This window comes from Hoplias malabaricus, chromosome 2 (assembly GCF_029633855.1).
Source record: "Hoplias malabaricus isolate fHopMal1 chromosome 2, fHopMal1.hap1, whole genome shotgun sequence".
In the NCBI taxonomy this organism is placed as follows: domain Eukaryota; kingdom Metazoa; phylum Chordata; class Actinopteri; order Characiformes; family Erythrinidae; genus Hoplias; species Hoplias malabaricus.
Genome location: NC_089801.1, coordinates 33,433,772 through 33,459,242, shown reverse-complemented (window position 1 = coordinate 33,459,242; position 25,471 = coordinate 33,433,772). Strand labels below are relative to the sequence as shown.

Below are 25,471 nucleotides of genomic sequence, written 5' to 3'. Positions count from 1 at the left end.
AAAGCTTCTGGAAGAAAATTTCTTGTTCCAGTCTGATAATGCTAATACATCTGTGTAATTACATGAGAGAGAATAGGCTGTAACAACTATGATGGTCCAACCTGTGTAATTACAAAACGCAAAATTGAAGTTGACACACATATGTAATTACATAAGCTTTGCTACTGTAATTCATCTATAACAGGTACTAAATCATCAGTAGTTGCATTGTTGTTGCATATGTTGTTCATGTGTAACTACACAGTTATTAGCGACACCAGTTATTTGGTCCCAATATAAAGAACGGGATGGTATTCATTTCATCACTATCATGATCCCTTCAAGGCTATGTGAGTATGATTGTACTACATTGTTCCAAGTTACATTGATTCCACACACTCCATCTTGACAGTGAAAGTGTACCCTTTCATTTCATGTGATCTGTTCGCCCTGTCAACTGATTCAGAGGTCAACGACAATCTATCAGCTCATTTATGAGGCTGAAATGTCAAGAGTCTCTAGCTTTAACCAACTGTCCATAAATGCCATTTTTGTTCAAAGTACATTTCCTTCCAGCACAATTTTCTGCAGTTTTTTCAATGGCAACCAATTGCTGAGCTAAGTGTCCTGGAAAGGTACAATTTGGCAGTTTACCATCAGTACAGTGGAATGGATTTGCCCCCACATTGCTGCTGTCAATAAATGGTCAGAGCCTTATCTAGAGTGGCATCTGTTAAGTCCCTATAGAGTTCCAGACCGACAAGTAGTGAGTAATTTGGCTTAAGACATGCAATCAGTTAGCAGCTACTGTGGCTAATAGTGCCATAGGTCTGGTCAGCTTTCCATGCTATGACATATGGCCTTAGTGGAATCGGAAAACCATTCCTAAAATTCAGGCTCCATCATAACTTCAGCTAATCTTCATTGTTGCGAAATGCCAAATTCCCATTTTACAAAAAAAGTTTGACCTCTCTATGGAATTATGGGTGCCATCAGCTATATTTATGCAGACAGGAGAGCTTCCCTTCAGCTGTACAAACTAAAAATACCCCCCCAATAATAGTGTTATGAGGGTAAAACTGGTTTACTTGCAGTAATACAGATCCAGCCTTCTGGACTCTGGAAATCTGAAACTCTAAAATGTCAGAAGGACCCCTCTGGCAAAGGGAAACTCCAACCTGTAGGAGCATGGCAACATTACCCTTAAGCAAGGAAATGCCTCGCACCCTGTGGAACATGAACGGATACTTGAGAGACAGATATCAACTTGCCAGAGGCGGTACGTGAACCAAGTTTGCTCAGTTGGTAGAGCATGAGTCCATCTGGTCAGACTGCGTGCTCAGGTTTCGAAGGGTTTGAGGCATTCCCTTGCTTAAGGGCAAGGCCACCATGTTGCTCCAGGCTGAAGTTTGCTCAAGGGGCCTGGGTCTGAGGTAGTGCATGCAGACCACTAATTACCGTGATTCATAGCTTCAGCATAAACCCATCAATAAACCTTCAAGCACAGATGAATCAATGGAGTCCCTTGACACAGTTAACATGCTTGAGTTAAGGCTTTGATCTGCTGCGGCCTTTTGTGACATGGATTCGTCATCTACATCATAGCCTGACATTTAACATAGTTGAACACAGCCGACCCTATTGATCCACCTGATCATTGACAAACACTGGCTTTCGTTCGAATGATCCTGTTCATATGGCCTTCTCTTTGTTCTCATAAGGTTATGTGTGTGTAAAATTAGTTCATGCTTTTTCTCCAAGGGTTGCCATCATATTGAAGTCCTACTTTAAAATCTAGAGGTTGGTTTAAAGGGATTGTATTATTTGTCGCTATCCCCAAGTGCATAGTTAGCTTTGTAGTTATTGGATCGGAAGAAGGGTCCCTTTCATGCATTTCCATGCTTCATGCGTCTGACCCACATATGCTCCACCCACAAATTTGTTCTTTCATTGCAGCTGTTATGAGGTTATGTAAATATTATGTTACCCTAATGAATTTCATTTACGAAGCTTCCAGTTTGAAATAATGTTTGATGAGAGGAGAATACAGAGCATGAACTCTGAGATCCAACAGCCTGGTTCATTCACACATATTTGACTAAATCACCATTCCCAGGATTCATAAAATGTGCATGTAATAAGCTCACCCTTGTATCGCTTGTCCTACATGGGTGTATACAATCGTTTTAGACAGTGTTTGCGTCCTATATATCATTATCCCACAACAGTTTACAGCATTGTTTGTGTAGGTCTTCTTTGGGTGCAAAATGGATGGTTTGCATGAATTTTGTGCAACAGTGCCACCAGTGGACGGGAGCACACTTATTAATGGTAAAATATCTACAAATCATAACAAACCGCAAACATGAATTTGTACATTTAGGGCATTTAGCAGATGCTTTTATCCAGGGTGACTTACAAAAGTGCTTTTTGTTCAGTCAGAGTTTGTATTCCAGCTGCAAATAAGTTAAAGCCTAAAATAACCTGGAGCTCATACACTGCCAGAACATGGCCACTGCTGATATCTAGAATGAAAAATAGAGAATTGACACGGCATACATGTGATACCAAGCAGTAGTTAGTGCTTAGGCCTGTAAACATACATCTAGAAATAAGGTAAAGAACTCCAGCGGCCCTGCTGTGTCTGATCCACTCATACCAGCACAACACACTCCTCCTGTATGGTCATTAGAGATGATAATAAATATATATTTATATATTATATTTATCCCTTCAGATATGAGCCACCACACTGAAGCTGAAAACAAATGAAATGTAATGAAAAAATGTTGTCACATGCCCCCTCCTCATCCAACACCCCGTGTCCATCCAGTGCTCAATGCCCCTTGTGTGTGTGGGTGGGTGTTTGTGTGTTAAGACTGCTCACTACTGTATGTTGACTGCTCCCTAAGTGGAGTCTCAGATTGTGTGTACTCAGCCATTATGTGTTCAAGGCTTTTTCAGGTTCTATACTGGCATGAAGTGCTCTAGATCTAATTCACCCTGTGGAACACACTACAAACAACCCAAATCTAGAGCAAGTGCTAGTTGGAAAACAACTGTAACTACTCTTATCCAAACCCGTTCATCTTGTGACACTGAGAATGGTCTGTTGCTCCAGGGGAATAATACAGTTGTCAACAGCTGGAGGATTTGTGGGAGGATTTTGCCCTCCAGTGGGGAGGATGATGCACTGCTGTGGAGGTGGAGTGTCAGGTGGCCTAGTGTAATGTATGGAGGGAACTGAGTGAGCGATGGCTCTGTGGTATAGGTCATGGCCACGCTCCGGCATGTGGTGAGTGGGTGGAGGAACGTAGCTGTAGAAAAGCAGTCGGGCGAGCTAATGGTGCCAAAATGACAAGACGTCTGTGATCTGCTGTTCAGCTCTCTGTGGCTAATGATGAGTGTGTGTGCATCTCATTCTGTCTCCATTAGGGTTCAGCTGCAGAGGTGAGGTCTAATGACAGAGTGGAGGAAATTAGACTGAATTCTGCAGCACCACATGCTGCAGCTACAGTGCTCCAGTCTCCCTTCACGCTCCGCTGCAGCTAGACTCTCAACGTTAGGTACACAGAGCAGAGCAGAGGAATGAATGGTAATGTCTCTATCTCTCTCTCTCTCTCTCTCTCTCTCTCTCTCTCATTCTCTCTCTCTTTCTCACTCACTCATTCTCTCAGGTCTCAGGAACACCAAGCTGATGAGGAAAAAGTTAGGGCAACCACATAGAGTGCATTATGCATCATGAAAAAAGAAACAGATCTCTATCCTTGAGATAAGACCATCAAGGTCTTATCTACATCAAGGTCACCCATTTTAAACAAAGGAGTTGCAGCTGTGGACTAATAAAACGAGGAGTGGGCTTGGGCCCAGAAGGGTGCTGATTTGATCACCATGACCAAGAGGAAAATTATGAGTGGATGTAATGAAGGAACAGCAGTGTCTCTTCCCACAACATCCACAGCTGAATTGCCCTTGAGCAGGGCATATCCTAATATAATAATCCTAGTTCCATGTGTGCATGCTCACTGCCCCTCAAGCACGTTTATGTTTTACAAAGTCGTATGTTGATATTATAGTTATGTTTGTACCTGTAGTGTAAATTTTGACAATGTTATTGATAGAAGCAAAAGCTAAAAATCTAAAGGAGACAAGTCCATGGGGCACATAGAGTCAGCTATTTTCCACAAGACCTTGGACAGTACACCTCATAAAACAACCCTGCGATGTAGGCAAATGAGGTCTTGGAGGTCTAATTTACTCCGGCCCAGCAGTTCCATTTATTAAGCAATAACTCAGTGTTATGAATCACATGAATCTTCACAAACCCCAGGCTTTGGGAAACACTGAAATTAAAGCTGTCAGAGTCATTAATGAATGACATTATCTTGCCACTCGTCCCATCCTGGCCATCAGATCAAATCCCAAGCAAAACACTAATGGAATATTTATGAGATTAATTGAATTGGACAGACAATCTTTCCTCACTCTGCCAGTGAAGGTTGCCAGACGTGCATTCACACGAGTGAAACAATATTTTGAGATGAGATTACTTTAAGAGTGATGCTAACAACTTTTTTTTTGACACTGTCATTTCTCTGATCTCTTTCTTTGACCTCTTTGAGGCTCTAATGATTCTTGGGCACCCATGACTCTATGGTCAGATCACCAGTGGTCCTTCTTTGGACCACCTTTGGTAGGTATTAATGACTGAATACAAGGAACACTTCACAGGACCTGCCATTTTGCAGATGCTGTGACCAAAATACTATGAACATCACAATTTGGCCCTTGTCAAAGTAGCTCAGAGCCTTCTGCCTCTGGCATCAACTTCACAAACTGACAGTTCCCTTGCTGCTTAACATATTCCACCTGTTGTACAGGTGAGATTACCATTGTTAATTGCTTTACCACTCAGTAGTTTTTATCTTGTGGCTGTTCACTGTACCTAACCAGAAATTGACACTTGTGAACACCTCAACTCCCAACATTTCTTCTGAAGTGTATCAATGGGGAATTTGGCCAATTATGTGGCAATAAAAAAGTATGCCCTTGTGGAAAGCTTCACAATAGGTGTTGGAGATGTTGGAACATTGCGGTGAGGACTTGTCACACCCTGGCCCTGTCCTGTACTGTCCTGTGTCTGTTTTCCCCACCATGTGCTCATGTAGCACATGGCTCTGTTTGTTGTTGTTTTTGTCTCCACCCTAGTCCCACCTTAGCTCCGCCCTCTCATCAGCGTCTCCATATGTGTCTCATTTGTAGTCCTGCCTTCTTGTTATCAGTCCCAGGTGTTCCTTGTCAGTACTTTGTATTTATACCCCTTTGTTTGCTGTGCTTCCTTGTCGGTCCTTGTGTATGTATATGTGTGTTTCTTGTGTCTCTTGGTTTTCAAATGTCTACCATGATTCACAGCTGTCTGTTGGTTTGAACCTGCTCATGTTTGTTTTGTATTAGTTGTTTTGGTCCTGTAAAATAAAGTGTTTCTTTGCGTGTATGTCCACCACTTCTTCTGCCCAGCCGTGACAGAACTCAAGGACTCACATAAACATTAATGAGGTCAGGTACTGGTGTTGGATGATTAGTTCTGGATCATAAATCCAACTCGTTCCACAGCTACTGCTCAAGACTATCCAGTTCTTTTTGTCAATGCCTTTAAATGGATATTATGGAATTATGGAAAATTATGCTAGCATTTGTGTGAGTAATGAGTGCACATTAAAGTAGATTAATTACTCATTAGAAGAGGTGTCCACATACTTTTAGGCATATAGTGTGTAAGGTCAGTGAAGCATCACTGCAATTTTAAGGTAAAAGAAAATACTACCTAGTGCTCTGTTAAGTGCCACACATAAGTTGTGTTTATGTGCCATTAAATCTCCATGGACAGTTGCCGTGAACTGTGCTCAGTCTTCTGCCAGACGATCAATGGGTAACAGAGTGATGTACAGATCTTTAGCTTTGCCGACCATAATGACTTTTTCCCATTATCTTTCTCTTTGCAAGATGTGTCCAAAGAAAAAGGCCAAGCCTGGGTTTGATTACAAGTTTGATGCGCATGTATTTGTTGTTTGGGTTCTACCCAGCATTCATGGTATCCATGGTCAACGCCATAAATCATGGGAATCGATTTTCTTTCTGTCTAGTTTTTTCACTCTCCAACCTTCAAACCCATATGATGTTACTGAGAAAACAAAGCATTACATAAATCCTCCATGAATTTTCAATGAGAATCTTGGCGCGGCTCATATCAAGGCTATTACAGCAACTTTATACTGCTTTTTAAAAAGCTTTTAAAAGGCCTTGAGTTATTTTGCCTGTGTGTTTTGGGTCCTTGTCTTGTTGAAGCTTCCAACTCCTAGCTTCAGGCTCTTGGTTGTTAAGATGTCTTAGATTAGCCCTAGATCATGATGCTGCCACCACCATGCTTTCCACACACTGTGAGAATAAATAATTATAAGCTGATGTTCTGCAAACAAAATTTTTTGCAGAAAGTTTTAGAGGAAGATATTCTGCCACTGTTATTTGTGTTATTTAACATACTTACCTAGCATATATACACTTCATTTGGAATACAAACAAGAGTATGGATTTGTGTGGTAAACAGTATACAGGTTGTGGGTCCATTACAGTGTCTGTGTGTGTGTCTGTGTATGTGTACACGTGTTTGAACACTGATACAGGCTACAGTTTTGCATAATAGAAACTGAGTCACTGTTTGGATGTCAGCTGCAAGGCCTACTGTGTGCTAGATTTTTGTTGCGGTGTGACTTTCTCTGGCCTTTCGCTTTCTGCAAAGAAGGGGAATGAGCATTTAAACAGAAGCACAAGCCGAAGTGAAATCTCTGTGTGTCAGCAGGGTCTTTCCAGACAAAGAACTGAGACGGACAGAGAATGAGAGGAGAAGGAGATAAAGACGAATGGAGTTAGACACTGTGGCTGTAGAAGAGTCTCTGAATGTTTTATTTATGTATGGGGGGCTGCGGGGGGGGGGGGGGGGGGGCTGTTAAACCTTTCTCAAAAATGTCAAAAGTTGAATGCATTAAGCACTTGCTCATTCTTCAGCTGAGGCAAGAAACCCCCCAGAACAAAACACTCATACTGATCCTCTGGGAGCATGATCCAATGGGAATAACCTAGATCAATTGTCCCATGTTGAAGCAGGTTTTTGAAAGTGAAAGCTAAATTTTGACACTTGGACGAGCCAGACTGGACCAGGCAATTATGGAGAGATGATGGTCCTCCAAAAGATAGTTTAATAAGCTTTTTAGCACAGTGCAACTCCACCAGAATTAATATTTTTCATATTTACATTTTATTTAGCATATATATTAACATAAATATTGCCAGGAATTTCCTGAATATGGCAGGCTTGATGCTGAGAGTAACACTGCTGTGCTCCATTCTACAAGGTAAGTTGTTGCTTATGTTTTAATGATAACATTTAGCAGTTCAGCTTCTTTTACTCAGAACAACATGGTGGTATTTATTTTTCATGATGTCTTTCCCATGAGCTGAAAATGTAATATCCGTTCATATTGATTGTCAAGGATTAGGTACACATTTTATTTCTAATATGTATATATGTATCAATGAATAAAAACAGTTTTTTAATTTCTGAATACTCATGTGATAGCAGGGTTATCGAAAAATCTACAGCCTAAATGTACACATATCTACATGTAATTATGTAATACACACTGAAGTTCTGGACTTATTTTTAAATGACGCTAATTATAAAACAGGCAATCAGAAAATCACAGGTTTATATACCAGTCTTAATGGCTTCAAACAGTTTAATTTCATGGAATAAAGAGAGGTTAGAAAATGATCATGTGATATGGTAGAGATGTCATGATGGTAGAGAAGGTGTTGGAACCATGGCTTATGAAGATGAAGGAAAAGCCATTGTTGTCAACAATTGTCATTGTAATAAAAAGTTGAAATAACAGATATTCTGTTTCTAGCAGAAAAGACTAATGCTATTTTTGGCTAAATTAACAGTTTTTCTGCATTTTTTACATGTTTCAGTCTTTATATTTTAAAGCATGGCAGTCAATGCTGAAACTAATTTAAGCACAAATGAGTACCACTAATAAATATCGCATAGCCAGTTAGATAGTATAAAAAATGATGTTTTGCCCCATTTTAAAGATGGATTCTGTTACTATTTCTTAGCTATCCATCATCATCATGTCATGTGCATGGAAGTGCATCTTGCTAACAGGGACTATGCACTTCTTTAGACTCATAGTACCAGCGGAATCTACCAAAGCCAACTTTAGACACTAACCATATCGGTAAATTTAAGATTTCCACATCTTTGCTTCATGACCCACAGTTACTGCAATTCAGCTGCATGCCACTCCAGGCCAGACCCTCTCTATGCCATGTCAGTACAACTTTGAGGAGGAGGGAAGCATCCCCCAGCTCTCACTGCAGTGGAAGAGCCCTAGCAAACAGCTGCTCTGCCATTTCATCAAACACAAAGCATACAGGAACTGCACCACTGGGTACTCAGTGCTTTATGGGACGGGGAACATTACTCTTGTCATCAGTAACGTGAAGGAAGAGGATTTCGGGGGGCATGTGTGCTCCATCAGCAAGCGCCATGATTTCTTGGACTACGTCATCGAGCTTGTGCAAGAGACAGGTGGGTGTATAAAGGAAAGACAGTGAGCATATATCGGTCCACTGGCATAAAAAGGCTGGCACACCACTGACTGTAGACCTCTGCTGGTCCACAGTTGGACCACTCAGATTACTGTCCTGTACAGGACATAACTAATGTTTAATCTCCTCAAGCAGATTTTATATTCACAGAGACTTTTATTCTGGAAAACAAACTAACACAAATATTACCAACAACTATGAGAGATATAATAATGAGTATGAGCCTGATATAAAATGATTATGCTGAAAATGTTGACACTGTGCTGGATTTAAATTATTTACTAATCTTATTTATAAACAATAACAAAAGAACCTAATGAAGGGAAAAAAATTATAAATTGGACTGTGAATGTAAAAGTGCTAAAGTGTGGCATTTTGTCTAAAATTCTGTTTAATCACCAGCGGTCCGACCAGAAAACATTGTGTAAAACAACAGTGGTCCGCCATCTCCTTGCTATCAGGGCATCTGGTTACATTTTTTGACCATTCATTAGGCAAAACACTCAGGTGAAAACAATTCAGTTTATTTTAAGGTCAAGTAATGACATCATAAATAATCCAATCCACCAATAATTGCATAACTGAAAAATATTTTCTGTACCAGTATAATACTAATGGACATATTATTGCCTAAAGGCCTAATAAATAAAGGCCCAAGTTTTTGGTGTCTAAAATGCACTGGAACTGAAGTGGAGCTGATCAATAATCGAAGCTTACAGACAAAAAAAAAACATAAAAACAGCCAAGTTATATGCCTCAAAACTTAGTACATTCTTAAATAGACTCTAAAAGACTTAGGTGGTTTCTGACTCTATACAACATACTATTAACAACGTACCTACAGTCAAATTCAGGTCACAAAATGGCTGCTACTGTTCCTAACTATACAGCACACTATTTTTAGATTATGGTTTATCTTACCGCGAGCAAAAGTAGCATCAGATTCATGATGTTGTGACTCATTTTGCCATATTATAAACTGTTTATCCTGAGAACACACCCATGTTCCCAGGGCAATGCATTCCCATTATGTCATGGTTAGGGTCTTGAATTATCTGAGGTCATACAGTGAACAACAAGCAGCAAATGTTACTTTAAAATTGTGTTTGTTTTATTGTAAAACAATTTCCAGCACTAGACATTTCAAGTTCTTTTAGGCATACACCGATTGATGTTAACAACCTAATAAAATACAACACCTGTTTAACACCTCTATGTTCTGCATATCTTTTTCATAAATTTAATTCTCCCAGAAAATGTCCACTAAGTGATTTCAGTATAGCATTATTATAATAGTAGTGTACCAGCCCTTGGCTAGGCTAACCTAGCGCATAAGCAACCTTTCTTAAGATGTCAGTTGCTTTGATTAAGGTTTACTAAAAGAACCATTTAGCACTACTCTACTTTTTAGCTGTTGGTTGTGTAGCTCGTAGCTTGCTACATTGATTGAGAAAAGCGAAGAAGACACGACTTGATATGACACACTGCTTGTGTATATATATTTAAATTTTGTATTGTTAAAAAAAAAAACTGTGTTTACATCTGTTCAGAATCTCCAACCTCTCCACCAACAGACAAGGATGAGCACTCAGGTAAGGGTCCATATTTAGACACTTACACTTTATTTTATTTTATTCTTAATCGTTGGAATATGAATATGGGCTATATACAAAAAAAGTGATTTGAAAATTACTACAACACGAATCGTATTCGAATCTTTCACTTGAATGCACACATGCACGTAACCAAGGTAACAACACTTGCAGACAAAAATAAATATGGCCTCTTGTTGCTGATCAGTCTAACAGTGCACCAACAAGTAGCAATGGAAGTTTTTCTAATAACGTGTCCACATGCTGTAAGTACAAGTTTTTCTCTTTTCTGCAAGTGATTCTCATATTTTTTTTCTTCTGTTTTCACTGAGGTTTTGCACAAGACCATCTTTTCATTCTTGGATGCAGTCTGTTTGTGTCTGTCTTTGGCTGCTGAGAAGAAGCTATGTCCATCACTGGAGAAATGACTGACATTACTTGCATTATTTGCATTTTCTTGCATTACTGACATTACTTGCATTATTTGCATTTTCTTTTGGATAGTTTCTTGTTTCTTGTGATAAAAGTCTTCAAATATCATTTTATAATGAAGAGTTTTGACTAAATATTGTATTTCAGAAAGTTGGCCACTAGAGGGCAGCATATCCATTTACATTCACAAGACCTCTGCTTGGACGTTCTTTCCGTAAAGGGTCTATATCTTTATTTTTCTAGCGTTTCATTTTTGGCACATAGCTGTGCAGATTTGATAGCATTCAGGCATTATTGGCGCTCTATCATTAGAGAGAACACAGTTCCACTGCTCCACAGCCGAGTGATGGGATCTTTATATCCCTCTACCCAACTCCTGACATTGGACAGGGTGAACTCTGTTCCATGTCACATTTCATTTAAAGAGTATTATAAGGTGTGTGTGTGTGTGTGTGTGTGTAAAGCTGAACATCTATGTTTATGTTTAGTATAGGGGTTATATTTTGTCACAAAGTTTTAGACATGTAGTGTATCTAGAAAAAAAAACAGTCCGAAAATGAGGTCAGAATGAGTAGTCTGTAATTGTTTTTTTTTATGTTGGGCAAGCAGTTAATTCAAAATAAACCATTTTTAGCTTTTTCCATATATGTACTTGTGAATTAAACCATATGTTAACAGCACACCCTCCATGCCTCTGTGCTCCTGTTTGTGCTTAATGTCTCTCTGTGTATGTGCAGATATATAAATTGCTATTGTAACACTGTAATTTTCTTGGGGATAAATACAGCTTTATCTATCTATATGAATATATACCCCTCTATCTTAACAGCATATAAAATATATTAATTCATATTTATTCTTTTTTAATGGAGAGTTGATAGTTTGTGTTGATATGAAAAATATTTCAATCCCAGCTGCAAAGTGGAAAGAGAGTTTTCCAGAGTGGAAAGCAGTTAAACCCCAATGAGGAAACAGTGGAGGAAGAATATTGTAATCTCACTGGTTCAAAAGCTCCACAGCTGTAACCTTTAACAGAATACAGATGTTATCAGGTTAATCTGTCCAAGTAATATAGGTGTTGTAAAACACAACTGATGCATTAGATCAGATTATGGCATTCATGGCATTTCATGGCATTTTATGTTGTGTTATGTTACAAAACAATATGTATGAGAAACCAGATTTAAAAAATATATACAAAAAGATGGGAAATGCAGTTGGCTACTGTCCCTGTAAAATACAATATTTAAAACACACTTTATTGTCTTGGGAAATCCACCAATTTGGTTTGATATAAAATAGAAACTTACAGAGCCAGAAGTATGCACAGTGAAAGGTCAAACATCTCTCTCAAATCCCAGCTGGGTACCAGTGAATTTTATTTCCTGGTTAAATGCTGGACACATATTCTGGTGTCACTGATGGGAACTGGAAGAGTTAAACATTTAGACAGTAAGGGCTTCCCACCTAAAAGCACAAAGTCTGACTAAACCCAGGTAGGTTCAATCCATATGGGCCCCATTCAAATGTGCTGCCTGGGAATAGATTAAATGCTTAATAATATTTTGTTTTATAAAAGAGCTACTATTTTGCAAAGATTTTGAGATTTTGAAGATTTGGTCTAAATATATTCATTTAAATGAATTAACGGGCAGAGAAATACATGCTCTGCGCTGTAAGGCCAAATAAACCCTCAACAATAAAAGCGTTATTATATGATCCCCGTTGTTTTTTCTCCACCAGTATTTACACTCAAATCCCGCCTCCTGCGTTGCAATTGGCTGTTAACACCCTAACACCTGTATTACGATTGGCTAATCTATCGTCCTCACATATAGACAACCGAATAAACCAATCTCAGTGCAGAAAGCGTGTCCGTTGGAATACGGGTGGGAAACTATGTAGAATCATAACCAACGACAACGCGCACCAAACCGCAATACGGGTACAAAAAGAAACGTAATAGTTTCTGCGTTACTTTTCTTACTGATTCACTGACAAAACAGAAGAAAAGGATTTGCCATCCGTGAGCTGAAAAATGAAATATATTTTAACATTCATTATGGTAAAATAATTGCTGCCTCACCTCAGATATTGCCATTGCCACCATCATATCAGCTCATATCACACTCTTTGTAATATTTTTATAGTAATTATTTTATATTTACTGTTTCTTTAGTTATTGTATAACTTTAATCATTACCGAGACTGGCTTCCGTCAATTTCCCCAAAAAGTTTGAAGATGACAGCCGTAATAACCTGAATATCTAAATTATTCACGAGTTCCGTAACGCCATTGGCTGGTCGCTGGTCCTTTGCTGAATCTGATTGGTCGGTTGGATCTCAGCGCTTTAAAGCGTGGAGGTGGAGAGTGAGGAGAAGAGAGAGATCAGAGCGGAGAGAACGAACGAGATTATTCACTTCTCCCTTTACCTGAGGACAAGTTCTGCCACTTCTGTCTTTAACTTCATCTTCATCTCTTCTCCACGTCACTATGGACTGTCGAAAAGTGAGTCTGTCTTTATTGAAGAGCAAAACATTCACTTGATTCTCTGTACGTTACTGTACTTTTGTCTTTGTTACTCCTTTTTCATTAATTTTTTGACTGTGAATGAACCATATTAACTCTTCATATGTTTACTTTATGTTGTCTTCAAAGGCTGAGTCTATGCACGTCATAGGGAGCATAACATTAGCTCACAATTATAAATATTGCATATAAAAACTGAAAAATGCTACACTGTATATACACCTGCCAGTGGTGAGCTGTTACATAATTATCAGTGGAGAACTGGCTTTGTGTGCAGTGTTAATATGTGGTTCCTTGTGAGTGAGTGGGAACTGTAATCAAGAAGATAATAAGAATCTCAACTTCTTCATATTGCTTCATTTCTTTCTTCATATCTATGATTTGGTTAGTTGAGATCTTACTGGGGACGTGTGTGATATGTGTCCAGGGGTGGGGGGTGGGCGTTTTGGTTACTTTGTACTGTCGTTTGCATTATGTGTTAACAATAAGCCTGAATTATTCAGGAAAAATATGTAATTGTCATATTTTTTCTGATCAGTGTTGTAAATATTTACTATAAATTGGTCGAGAAGCCTGGCATATTTATTTTAATCTTAATACCAGGTCACAGGTTCTGTGGGATTAGGTTAAATGTCTTCCTATCATACACAACAAAGCAGATCATTCAAATTGCTGCTGATTTCAACATAAAAACTATGCATCGATCAACTCTGAGCAGTGTGGATGTTTATGCATTCTCAATAATGATCTGGAAAGTATACCAAAACATGGACCAGCCTTTTTCAAGTTTCAGCACTGAATAAATTAATTGGAAATATGCCAAATTTGTAAACAGGCAACCTCTACTGAATGTACACCATCCAGTTTTATCCAGATAGCACTTTACAGTGGTACCTGTATAAAACAAGGAAAACTTCCTAAAGGAAGAAACATAGAGAGGAACCAGGACTCAAAAGGGGGAAGGTATCATTTTCCGAATGATACTAAATAGCAGAATGTATTCCTCTTTTCTTTGTGATCCTTAAGAGACTGGGCTTCCATTTTCTGTCCTGTACTGCACATGACCTCAAAGGGTATCACTGACAAATGAACCTGTGTTTTCATATGTATGTTCTTCCCTTTTGGATGAGGAAAGAAAAACCAAGATCATTTGCATGTGGATGACCACTGAAGTTTTGCTGTCTGAAAATGACGGTGGATTTGAATCTTAGTAGCTGGAGTATTTTGTTCAATCTGTTTTGGTGACCGGGTGAAGTCTGGGTTGGTGAAGTCCAGTTTGCTAAAAGTGTGACCAGCAGATATCGCATGGTTTGTGGAGGCAAACTGGAAAACTGGATTGCTATGGCTGCCTGGCCTGACAGCGCAGCCACTGCTGCTTAATTGCCTTTGTTCATCTGTCACAATGTTTGGTGTTTAGTAGAAAATGAAAAAAAAAAAAAAAAAAACTCCCCCAATCTGTCAACTGACAGAATCCTCATCCAGGTCCACCAACACAGAGCGTGCGGAGCCTTGAAAGAAGCGTCTTTGTTCTCTTTTGTTCCCTGCTCTCCAGTGGCAGGAGCACAAGCAGTCAGCGATGTTACACAAGGCGTCCTCTGCGTGGGTTATGACTTGAGTGTTTGTAGGAGGGCGCAGAACTTTCCAGAAACAGCAATTATCTGTGTGTAATCTAAAGACCTGGCTTGTGACTGATGAGACAGATGGCCATTTGCATGTTCCAAACTGATGGACCGCCGTTTCTAATGACACACAGTCACAAGTGGAGTTCGTGCAAGATGCTTCTTGATTGGTGATTGGTCTCAGGGCCAGTAGCCCTCTCTGAAGAGACTGGTTGCTATGCACACCTCTTCACCCAATTGGCCAATGTGACGAGAGACCTGGACGAAAAGCGCTAACGCTTAACCCAAGATCAACATCCATAAGACCACCTACGTTTTTAATGATGACTGACATAAACCTATACAAAGTAACCTTTAGAAAGGTTTATTCTGACAGACATCAGCCAAGAAGGCTGCCTTTGTCAATGCAACCATGTCAAGCCAACTTCAGTATGGCAATGATGGCAGTCGTGATGCTCCATGACAACTGCTTAACATAGCAATCCAAGGAAAAATATGTATCTACAATGTTTGTAGAGTTTTACTTTACAACACCATTTGAATGCAACTGCTGTCCATCACATTTCATGACAAATGGACCAATAGATTACCAACATTACTTGGAATAAAATCTTTTTATATTGACTTATATTGACTTATATTGATGATGGAATGGCATTCATAAACCTTTCATGACCACTGATATAAGCCTATATTCACTTTTCAATACTATACTGTAGGTAATTTATTCTACAGCTGCGTCACATCTGCTACATTAACATTTCCTGACAATTGCCATAAACCTGCATAAACTTCAATTCATTAATTCATTCGTTCATTCATTGTCTGTAACCGTTTATCCAGTTCAGGGTCGCTGCGGATCCGGGGCCTACTCTGAATCATTGGGCGCAAGGCAGGAACACACCCTGGAGAGGGTGCCAGTCCTTCACAGGGCGACACACACACACACACACACAGACACACACACACACACACATTCACTCACACACTCACACCTATGGACACTTTTGACTCGCCAATCCACCTTCCAACATGTGGGGGTTTTTTTTGGACCATGGGAGGAAACCGGAGCACCTGGAGTAAACCCACACAGACACGGGGAGAACACACCAAACTCAAAGACAGTCATCTGGAGCAGGACTTGAACCCACATTGTCTAGGTCCCTGGAGCTGTGTGACTGTGACACTACCTGCTGTTCAATTGTGTTTGTACAGTGCTTTTCATAACTGATGCTGTCATAAAGCATCTTTACAGAATTCTGGGTCCTAGCCCCAAGTGAGAGTCACTGAAGAGACAGTGGCAGGAAAAACACCCTCAGCACATGAGGAAGAAGCCTCGAGAGGAACCAAGACTAAAAAAATCAGTTGACACCAGGGAAAAACAAAGAGCAGCTTTGGACCAGCATGACAGTTCTAGTTAAATCCCAGTCTCAGCGGTCAATTAGTGACATGAACATGAGACACTGGCAAGTTTAGAAGGCTCCAATAGAGCTAAGCAGGAGTCAACAACTCCTAAGGTATGTTCTGGGGAACACTAGACAAGATTTGGTATTTTTGCTCCTGGGCTCCTCTTACTTTTCACTTTTACAGCACTGACCTGAAATCAAGCATAAGGGAGAGGTTCCTACCCTCGTCCCAAAGGTACATAGTGCAATTTCTGCAGTGCTGATCCCAGAGTAGCAATGGCACAGGCTCTGTTCTCCCTATTACAGCTCAGTGAAGCATCGCAATGATTTTGAGGCTGTAATTTTAAGGTAAAAATATTACCTAGTGTTTCTTTAAGGGCAATGACAAGCATCAGTTGTTATAACACAGATTAAGGTGGAAAGGGCATTTAGGATAACACTTATTCATTAAGCCTACATAAAAGTAAAAAAAAATGTATGTCACATTTAAAAAGGTCATTTATGTAGGTGTCAAGGAAGGCTGCCCTTTATTTAAGTGTCCGCCAATAAACCATTATATCTGCGTTTTCTATATTGACACCAACCTCTTATTGCAACCTGAAAGGGCTTTGAAAAGAGGGAATTTGGCAGGGGCCCATGAGGCCTTGTTTGTTGTATAATAGATCACTGTTTATCCCTCCATAACAGCAGCAGAGCCTCCGAGGAGTTACGTGCTACCCTCTCGCTTGGCTGGTTCCTCATGAAGTTCGTCTGAGAAGCTCAGGCTACGCACACGCATGGTCCCCAAGCAGATACACACCCCCCGAGACTAAGCCAAATTAGATGAGCTGTTGGAAAGTTGAGGCTTGACAGGGACCAGTGGCAAGACCTACCCCTTTGGGAATGTCGAAGAAGGTTCATAGAAAGCCATAAGGGAGGAAGTGTGATTTTAGCATCCTGCATGGCTCATTAGAGCAGCTAATACGACAGGGATTTCATGGAATTTCATGGTCGGTGGAAAAGTATTGCAGTATTGTTGTGTTTGTTAGAGTTGCTGTAACATCGGGTTAAGAATAAAACTCTGAAGCATAGCTGTCTGTACAGATTATGTTACTTAGTTAATTTTGTATATTGGTATCTATAGATGTTATACAGAAAATTAGTCCATTATCCAGATTAAAGATGGATGATATGGCCAAAATATATATCACAGTATATTTTTTTAATTTTGATCAATAAAATATAATGCAGACAATAAAAAAAGACACAGGAAAAACTGCCAAGAACCGAAAGCAATGTGACATCACCATCAAACAAGAACCTCTTAGCTTTGTCAATATTAATATTTTTAAACTAACTTTAAAATTGATTGCCAGTGCTGTGTAAGGACCAGGTCAGTCAGTAAATGATGCTGGAAACAATTTATAAATGTGTATAAAATGTAATATGTGATATCATTGGTATAATCATTGTTATTGTTAACATTTTATATTGTGATATATGTCGATAGTCAATTATTATCCAGCCCTAATCCAGATGCAAGTTTGACTTTTATTCATGTTTTAATCTTTTATAATTGCTTTATGTTGGTCAAGATCCTGGTGGGTCCAGAGCCTACGCTAAATGCAAGGAAGAAACACACACCGAAAAGGGAACAACACACTCACCCAGTAAACATATATACAGGGTGGCGCAGCAGGTTGTGGGTTCCAGTCCCGCTGTCTGTGAGGAGTTTGGTTTGTTCTCCCTGTGTCTGGGTGGGTTTCCCTACCACAGTCCAAAATCACACGTTGGTAGGTGGATTGGCGACTCAAAAAAGTGTCTGTAGGTGTGTGTTGCCATGTGAAGGACTGGCGCCCCCTCCAGGGTGTGTTCCTGCATTGAATGAATAATATGTACAGTAAAATCTTCTTTCAGAAGATTTACAAGACCACTATTAGTTGAGCTACAGATTATTTGAGAACTACAGAGTATTTTAGAACTTTTGACCAAACCTAGTACATTTTCTATATGTCCTTCATTGTGAAATTATAATACAAGGTCAAACACAGCTGGTGTTTCCAAAGAAGAGATGAAACTGAAAATACATTGAAATACTTCAGCAGAAAGAGATTTACTGCACTCTGTCATGTTGTGAATTTCACTGAACATGTAACGAGATTTCACCCCAAATGTCATCTTCATTTCAGCTGTCGCTGCTCGAGTTTTGACACCAGATGGGTTAGCAGGAGATGACATGCTCTTGTGCCAGAAAGCATGCTTCTGAAAATAATGTGGCACACTTTTCTCCATGCTCTTTCCACATCTTTGCTCATGAGCACTAACCACTATGACCATCTTGACCTCTAGGAGGGTTGCACCCAGCCACAGGATGAGGATATCATGGACATCCCTCTGGATGACCCGGCCGCCAACAAGGCTGCTACTAAGATTCAAGCTGGTTTTCGAGGCCACATGACCAGGAAGAAGATGAAGGACGACAAACCCAGGGAAGAGGTGAGCACCACTGGTGAAGGCCAAACGTTTTTTTTATCATTTGCCCACATTCAACACTTGGTTTTGCAACCCAACGCATTGCCACTTCTACTGTAGCAGTGGAACACTAAAGACTTTCTTGGTTACCCCTCTGGGGTCTAAGGGCAAAGTCACATTTAAAAATGCAGTATGTGATTTGTCTCAGAAACAGTTTTTGTTAAATTCCTTTGAAATGCTCTTTATATGCCAGTAGCAATCAATAAATCAAATGCTCTCACCACAAAAAAAAGTAAAATAACGGCATATGTATGCACTATTAAATTATCGCTGTCCGATTAAAAACACGTATCTAGCTAACTTTTCAGTAACAGGCAAAGATTGTATTTCTCTGATGGTTACAGTAACAAATAAACCACAGATAATGTTATTTATACCCATTATAGCTCTTTCATTCCTTCATTCATTCACCACTTATCCAGTTCAGAGTCATAGTGGGTCTGGAGCCTACTTGGAATCACTGAGCGCAAGGCGGGATGACAACCTGGCGGGGGCGCCAGTCATTCACAGGGCGACACACACACACACACATTCACTCACACCTATGGACACTTTTTGATATTTGATTTTTGTATAGATGTTGAGTGTTTTCTCTATACGTGAATTAGACATGAGATAGGTGAATTGTATTTGAAAGTGACTCTTTGCACACCTCTCTCTTTGCGACTTATGAAGCCGTGGCATTCCTGCATTTAGGAACATTGGCTTTGAATCAAGGGCTGAATGTAGGGGGTTGGAACATTTCTGGTTGGATTTTTTCAAAAACTGGCTTATGCTTACTGCAAAGTCACCTGCTCCAGCTTTAAATGCATTTGATCTCCATCTGTTTCATATCAAACTGTTCAGAACAGTCTAACCTCTCGCTTTAACAGAGCCCAGATTGTCCCAGATCACTGTCAAGATCACAAAGCCCTAATGAAGAAAAGATGACGTGCCATTTTAGAAACTCTTCACATCTCCTGTGAAAACATACCTTTATTCACATTTACTGTACACTGGTCAAATCACCACAAAATGTAGATGGACACATGAATCCACCAGATGCACACGGTAAGAGGCAGATCACAGATGTGTATCTCAACCTCTCACCATAGCCTCATGGGTCTGGATGTAAGTCCCCCCTCCTTGAAATGAGGCGGAATGAAAAAGCAGGCACGGGATATGTCTGAAACATATTTCTGCACTGAATGATAATAATAACATTTGTAGACCATGAATATCATGCACATACACATTCCTAGATTTAAAACTTCAAAAACAGAAAATAGGTTTTCACTGCATTAATCTAAGTGCAGCATGGTGGCGCCACAGCTAGTGTCACAGTCACACAGCTCCAGGGACCTGGAGGTTGTGGGTTGGAGTCCCACTCCGGGTGACTGTCTGTGAGGAGTTTGGTGTGTAGGTGGATTGTCTTCTCAAAAGTGTCTGTAGGTCTGAGTAAATGTGTGTGTGTCGCCCTGCGAAGGACTGCCGCCCCCTCCAGGGTGTGTTCCTGCCTTGTGGCCAGTGACCAGCCGCGACCCTGAACTGGATAAGCGGTTACAGACAATGAGTGAATGTATTAAAACATGTCAGCTGTTAAAAACATGTTATTGATTTCCATGACCCTGAAATGGAGTAAGCAGCAAAGATTATATTATTTATTATCTTTATTGTCTGTAGCTCCTTAAATTCAATATATGTATCGGTAATTAAAGCTTTATATTGGTCAGGCTTTTCCAGATAGTACAATGTCTTCTCAGAAATTGCCTTTACATTTACTGTGCCTCAAGAAAGAAGTTCAAACCTGAGTTTGGTAATTACTTGCTTCACTAAACCTGTTTATTCTGTAGTAATTCTGTGCCGCACGCTTTTAAGAGAACACAACACCTCCGTAGCTTTTGTGCTGGCCTTCATAACAGAACTTTCCATGGCTAATTGGCAAATTATCCAGCATCTTGCTGACTTCCTGAAAACAACATCTATCCTAGAACTGCTTTGGTTTGCTGTTTTCAAACACCTGCTGCCTCGTGGGAGTCAGTGGTCCACTGATTATTGACTCTCACACACCTGTATCCCTCAGTCCCTTGACATTTGTTTTTGACCAGAGAATCAACAGGAAGTTTTCTAACTAGGTGATTAAAATGGATGGATTTAAAGTAAGCAAATATGTTGCAAATAAAATATTAGAATACATTTGTTCATTCTATGGTAGAAATTATATTTAAAGAACAACAAACATTCTCTCCAATGTTTCTTCTTCATGATTGGAAACAACTGTAATAGTGATACCTAGTAGCCTGAATGTTTTAGAGACCCTGTGCTAAACCTGTTTTATACCTCTAAGTAAGTTAACCCCTCTATTAACTGTTTTTTTTTAGGAACTACAAAGCAAATAGTTTCTCCTCCAGTGTGAATTGTGCTTCATAATATATAACCACATTTTGAAAGGGCATTTATTATAGGTGGTAAAATAACTGATCTCTCCCTGACAAATGAAGTAATTGCTAAGGGCACAAGTAAGTAATTCACAATTCTAGCTTTCTTCACATTGTCATGTCTTCTGCTCCTATGGTTTGGCAGTATCTCTGAAATTCTGGAGAAAAAAAATTCACAGAATTGAGATCATATTCTCAAAACAGCTGACTCACTCCCACAACATGTTTTTCATCCAGCAAGGTTTGGCTTCCAACAGAAGTCTAGTCCAGTAGGCACTAGAGGATGCCTGGAGTGCTTTATACAACTTTGAAAAGAAAACAGTGAATTGAGGCAGTGAACTCACAGCTGTAGAAAAGTTCACTGTTCACGGTTTCTTATTATAAATAAATAAATAAATAAATAAATATTTTGCTTTAACAGTTGGAAAGTTGTAGACAAGTGTGACATGTGATCAATAAGCCCAGCTAAGTTTGGACACAGTAAGGGTTAAGACTCTGTCATTATCATAGCTATTAATTTAACATTGTGAGCCATTTCTGGACTTGGATTAAGTCTTGGGCTGTATTAAAATTCCCACACTTCTAGTATAACTTCTCAGAGAATTGTATCACTACGGCTTAAAACTATATACGTTTACTAGTTTTTTTTCTAGTAGAAAAAAATCTAAAAACCTTTTAGATTTTTGATAATATTACATTTCAACATCATCCCATTTATGTATTTATTTATTTCACAGAAATATTAGAAATGTGGAAATTGTGATGTCATTGAGATACATATATAAACAAAAAATATAAACTGCTATTAACTGACTTTAATATTAATACTACATGAATGTGTGATATGGAAATAAATCAGTCTCTGAATGTTTTATTGTAAGTCTCCTGAGCTAAACATCATATCAAAACAATATCACGTTACAAACAGAGATGCAAGGTTTGTTTGTCTAGACACAGTATGGTACAGGTGTGTGTTCCTTAGACTCTAGGATGGTTTTGCCCTTTTTTATATGTGAAGCCCCATGTATGTGGCTATTAACTCACTCACTCATGTTTGGGAACTGCACAAAAAGGGGGTGGAATTCAGCGATTTGTTTCACATACACTTTGTTCTGGCTTACAATTTTATCCCAAATATAATATAGTCCAAGTAAACATAATTCAGTTCAAGTTTATATAGAGGTCAATTAAAATTATGGACAACACTAAGAAAACTACTGTTTATTGCATGTGCAGGCTTTTTCTTTTTGTGTGTGTGTGCTCTGTAGTCCATGTCGACACATTTACCCTTCTGCGTTTTTTTTTTTTCCCTAAGAGCACAAGGAAAAGTTGATGCTTGTGTTTGTTTATTAAGGAAGCACAGTGTTTTTTGATTTGATTGCAGTATTCTGATTTACATTTGTTACCACAGATGAACCACAAAGATTTTCTTATAATTTTCCACTGACTGCATAATTCACAGTGAACTCATACTGGAAAAAAACACATCCACAACATTTCTATCAGAAGGGCATCAGGGATTCTATAGGAAGGTCTTTAATAAAAACTCTGTGGAGGATTCTCAGCCTGGGATCAATATCTCCCCCATAGACCTCACTGTGGCTGAAACGGTTTCCTAGCAATGCCGCCATAATTACTTGTTGCTAGGCGATAATACAGATGGTACCCAGTTAATGTCACGGGAGCAGCATCTCACCCATTTTATTCATGCACTGTAAATACATACAATATGCCTTTGCTTTAGCTTAATGCCATTTACACGGTCCAAACTAACATTGTTTTTACAGAAACACAACTCTCAGTTGTTATATTTATATACCAGAGAAAAGTAACATGCTCCAACATATCATTTGATGCCAAACAGTTTATTAAATATAATTTATTTCAAAATATAAGTTCCCACAATGTAGAGGATTGCCCTTCCTCTCCCCATCGCTTTGCATTGTGCTAGGCAGTGCAGACGTCTGTAAGCTAGCATAACAGAATTGGGCAGAATTAGTGTTCTTCTCCAAGTGTTCTTGAGCTGTCTGATGATGTCATGTTAGCAGCAGTCATGTTGGCTTCTCAAATCTATAAGTAAGCAAAGACAGTGCTATACACTTTCAAATATGTATGTGTTAATAATGTTTTATTAAATGTCTTTGTCTCTGTTGCAGAAACAAAGAGAGCAGAAGTAGCTTGAGAGGACGTCCCACCGCCGCAGCCCTGACGGTTTAACTTTCCCTGAGCATGGCGGAGCACTCACATCACTGCAATAACCAGAGGTCTTTTGTCGAAGAGAAAACTTCAGTGTATGATATTTACAAGTGTAAACTTAGTTTAAAAAAAAAAAAAAAAAATCCAGAAACTAGGTTCAGAGTCTGTCTTCAGACTGATGGCCTTTCACTCAACCTCTGCTTCCGATAGAGTCTGGATGTTAGTCTGTGGCACACAATAGCCTCTCAGCATGTTATATAGCTTCTGTGGAGAGTCCGATTCAGTCTTGTTTTGTTTTTTTTTAGACAATCAAAGGATATGGTGTGAAAGGCATGTTCTCTGTCACTAGCCGAACATGCCAAAACTTGAGGGAATCTCTTGATTTGATTTTGTTTGCTCACTTCCTCAGCTGTATTCTTACAATATGGAAGTATACATTTATTACAAGACAGGCCAATGCCTTTTCTATTGTGACTTTGTTTCTGCCTGTTTAATAAAGCAAAATGGGTTGGATTCAGTGCTTTCAGGTGCTGTTTGTTGAGTTCTTTGGACCACTCTGAGAGTGTGTGCCATTTAAGTAATATCAGCTCCACATTCAGAATTGGTCAGTATTTTCAGATTTTTTTTTGTACTGTCCTTGTCTGTACAGAAAGATACCTGTGTTTTCAACAAACCTTAATAGGGTCATATTATGATAAAATCACCTTTTCAATGCATTTGCACAGTTTGGGAATCTGGAGCTCACAAATCCACATACTGCGACCACCCAAATATGAAGTGATAAAATGAGTTGTTCTGATTTTGCTCCAATTCTTACATCAAATGAGAACATGTTAGAGTTCTCTGGCTTCCTCATTTAAATCTCTCCATTCACAGGGCAGGATTCATGTTTTATGTGAAAGCATTAAGAGAAGGCTAAACAAAGTAAAACCCACACTATGAACACAGATATAAGAGTACAGATTAAATACGGTGAAAACAAGAATACAGAAGAAGAAAGAGAACCGAGCGAAACTGGCTAAAGTCCAGAGATTCTACCCCTCATTCCTGGTCTCTCACGCTCAACAAAACTGTGGCTCATTTTCATTTAGTGGGACAGGCACTGAAACCAGCCATTCTGTACAAGGCTGTTTACACAGGGGGGAGAGCCATGCAGTGGTGTCTGACCCTTGTGGTATTTTGACAAAAGCAGGTCACAGAAATTTCAGTAAGACCCGAAGAAACTGTGTTCATTTGTGGAAAAGGTTTGGAATACATTCTGTTTAATAAAGCCAGGTGTTGTTTTTAGATGCGTTTTGAGCAGTATGCCAAAGCAAAACCAAGAAACACAAATACATCTTAAAGGCAGTCAAGGCAAACATAAAAATAAGTTGGTGAAATATCAGAAGAGAAATTTTAGTCCATGACTTCTCTTTTCAAAATACATCAGTGGCAATTGCTAAATCACACACAGTTTCTCATTAGACTGAATTGGATTCTCTAAAGCTTGTCCCACCTTGCGACAGCAGCTAATAAAGAATGCATTTGTGTTAGAGCCTGGAGGACTCAAGTTTCAGCTACTTATAATAATTAAGGTTTCAATATTGCTTCACGAATGCCAATAAAGGGGCAGCCACAATGTTGCAACGCGAACGGAGAGACGAGAGACGAAGGTGCCTCAGTCTTGAAGTGGCGAGGTATTCCCAGCAAATCAATCTTTCACGAGGAAGTGACTCAGGCTCCCAAATAGAACAGATCTGCATTAAAAATGAATTGGGTAGAATGCACTCATAGCATGCAGCCTCAGAACTACAAATGTCTTTTTGCTCATTCTCTTGGAGCCGATCAAATGTTCCCTGAACACGGATTGTCGATTTAACCCATGTGCTACCCAGTTGTCTCTTCCACTTAGTATAAGAATGAAGGAAAAAGGAATGTAAGTGCAAGGTCAAGATTGCACAGATTCCACATGCATTTGCTACCAGCTTATCTTAAAATCATACTCGATAATATATTAATTATTGACTCCCATCTTCAAAACGGGCATCCCCCTCGAACAAATTGGACAAATCTCCCTCCCCCCAACACTATCCACTCTCTTTTCCTTTTTCTTGTTATCTTCCCCGTTGGCATGTTTTTC

The 25,471-nt window shown here is 39.3% G+C and overlaps 1 protein-coding gene and 1 long non-coding RNA gene across 2 annotated transcripts; both read left to right on the top strand.

Moving 5' to 3' along the window:
• The first annotated feature begins 8,369 nt into the window (after window positions 1–8,369).
• LOC136674620 (uncharacterized) lies at window positions 8,370–11,104 on the top strand. Its single transcript, XR_010796074.1, has 3 exons — window positions 8,370–8,629; window positions 10,200–10,241; window positions 10,574–11,104. It is a non-coding gene; the product is annotated as an uncharacterized lncRNA (long non-coding RNA).
• A 1,921-nt stretch (window positions 11,105–13,025) lies between these two features.
• nrgna (neurogranin (protein kinase C substrate, RC3) a) lies at window positions 13,026–23,855 on the top strand. The gene is made up of 3 exons (XM_066662068.1): window positions 13,026–13,182; window positions 18,557–18,703; window positions 23,313–23,855. The coding sequence occupies exons 1-3, from the start codon at window positions 13,168–13,170 to the stop codon at window positions 23,331–23,333; spliced, it is 183 nt and encodes a 60-aa protein (XP_066518165.1). The 5' UTR covers window positions 13,026–13,167; the 3' UTR covers window positions 23,334–23,855.
• Window positions 23,856–25,471: the final 1,616 nt, after the last annotated feature.

Excerpts from the sequence above, each read along its gene's own strand:
- nrgna (XM_066662068.1), top strand. Across the intron at positions 18,704-23,312 it reads ACGACAAACCCAGGGAAGAG|AAACAAAGAGAGCAGAAGTA; the intron begins GTGAGCACCACT and ends TCTCTGTTGCAG.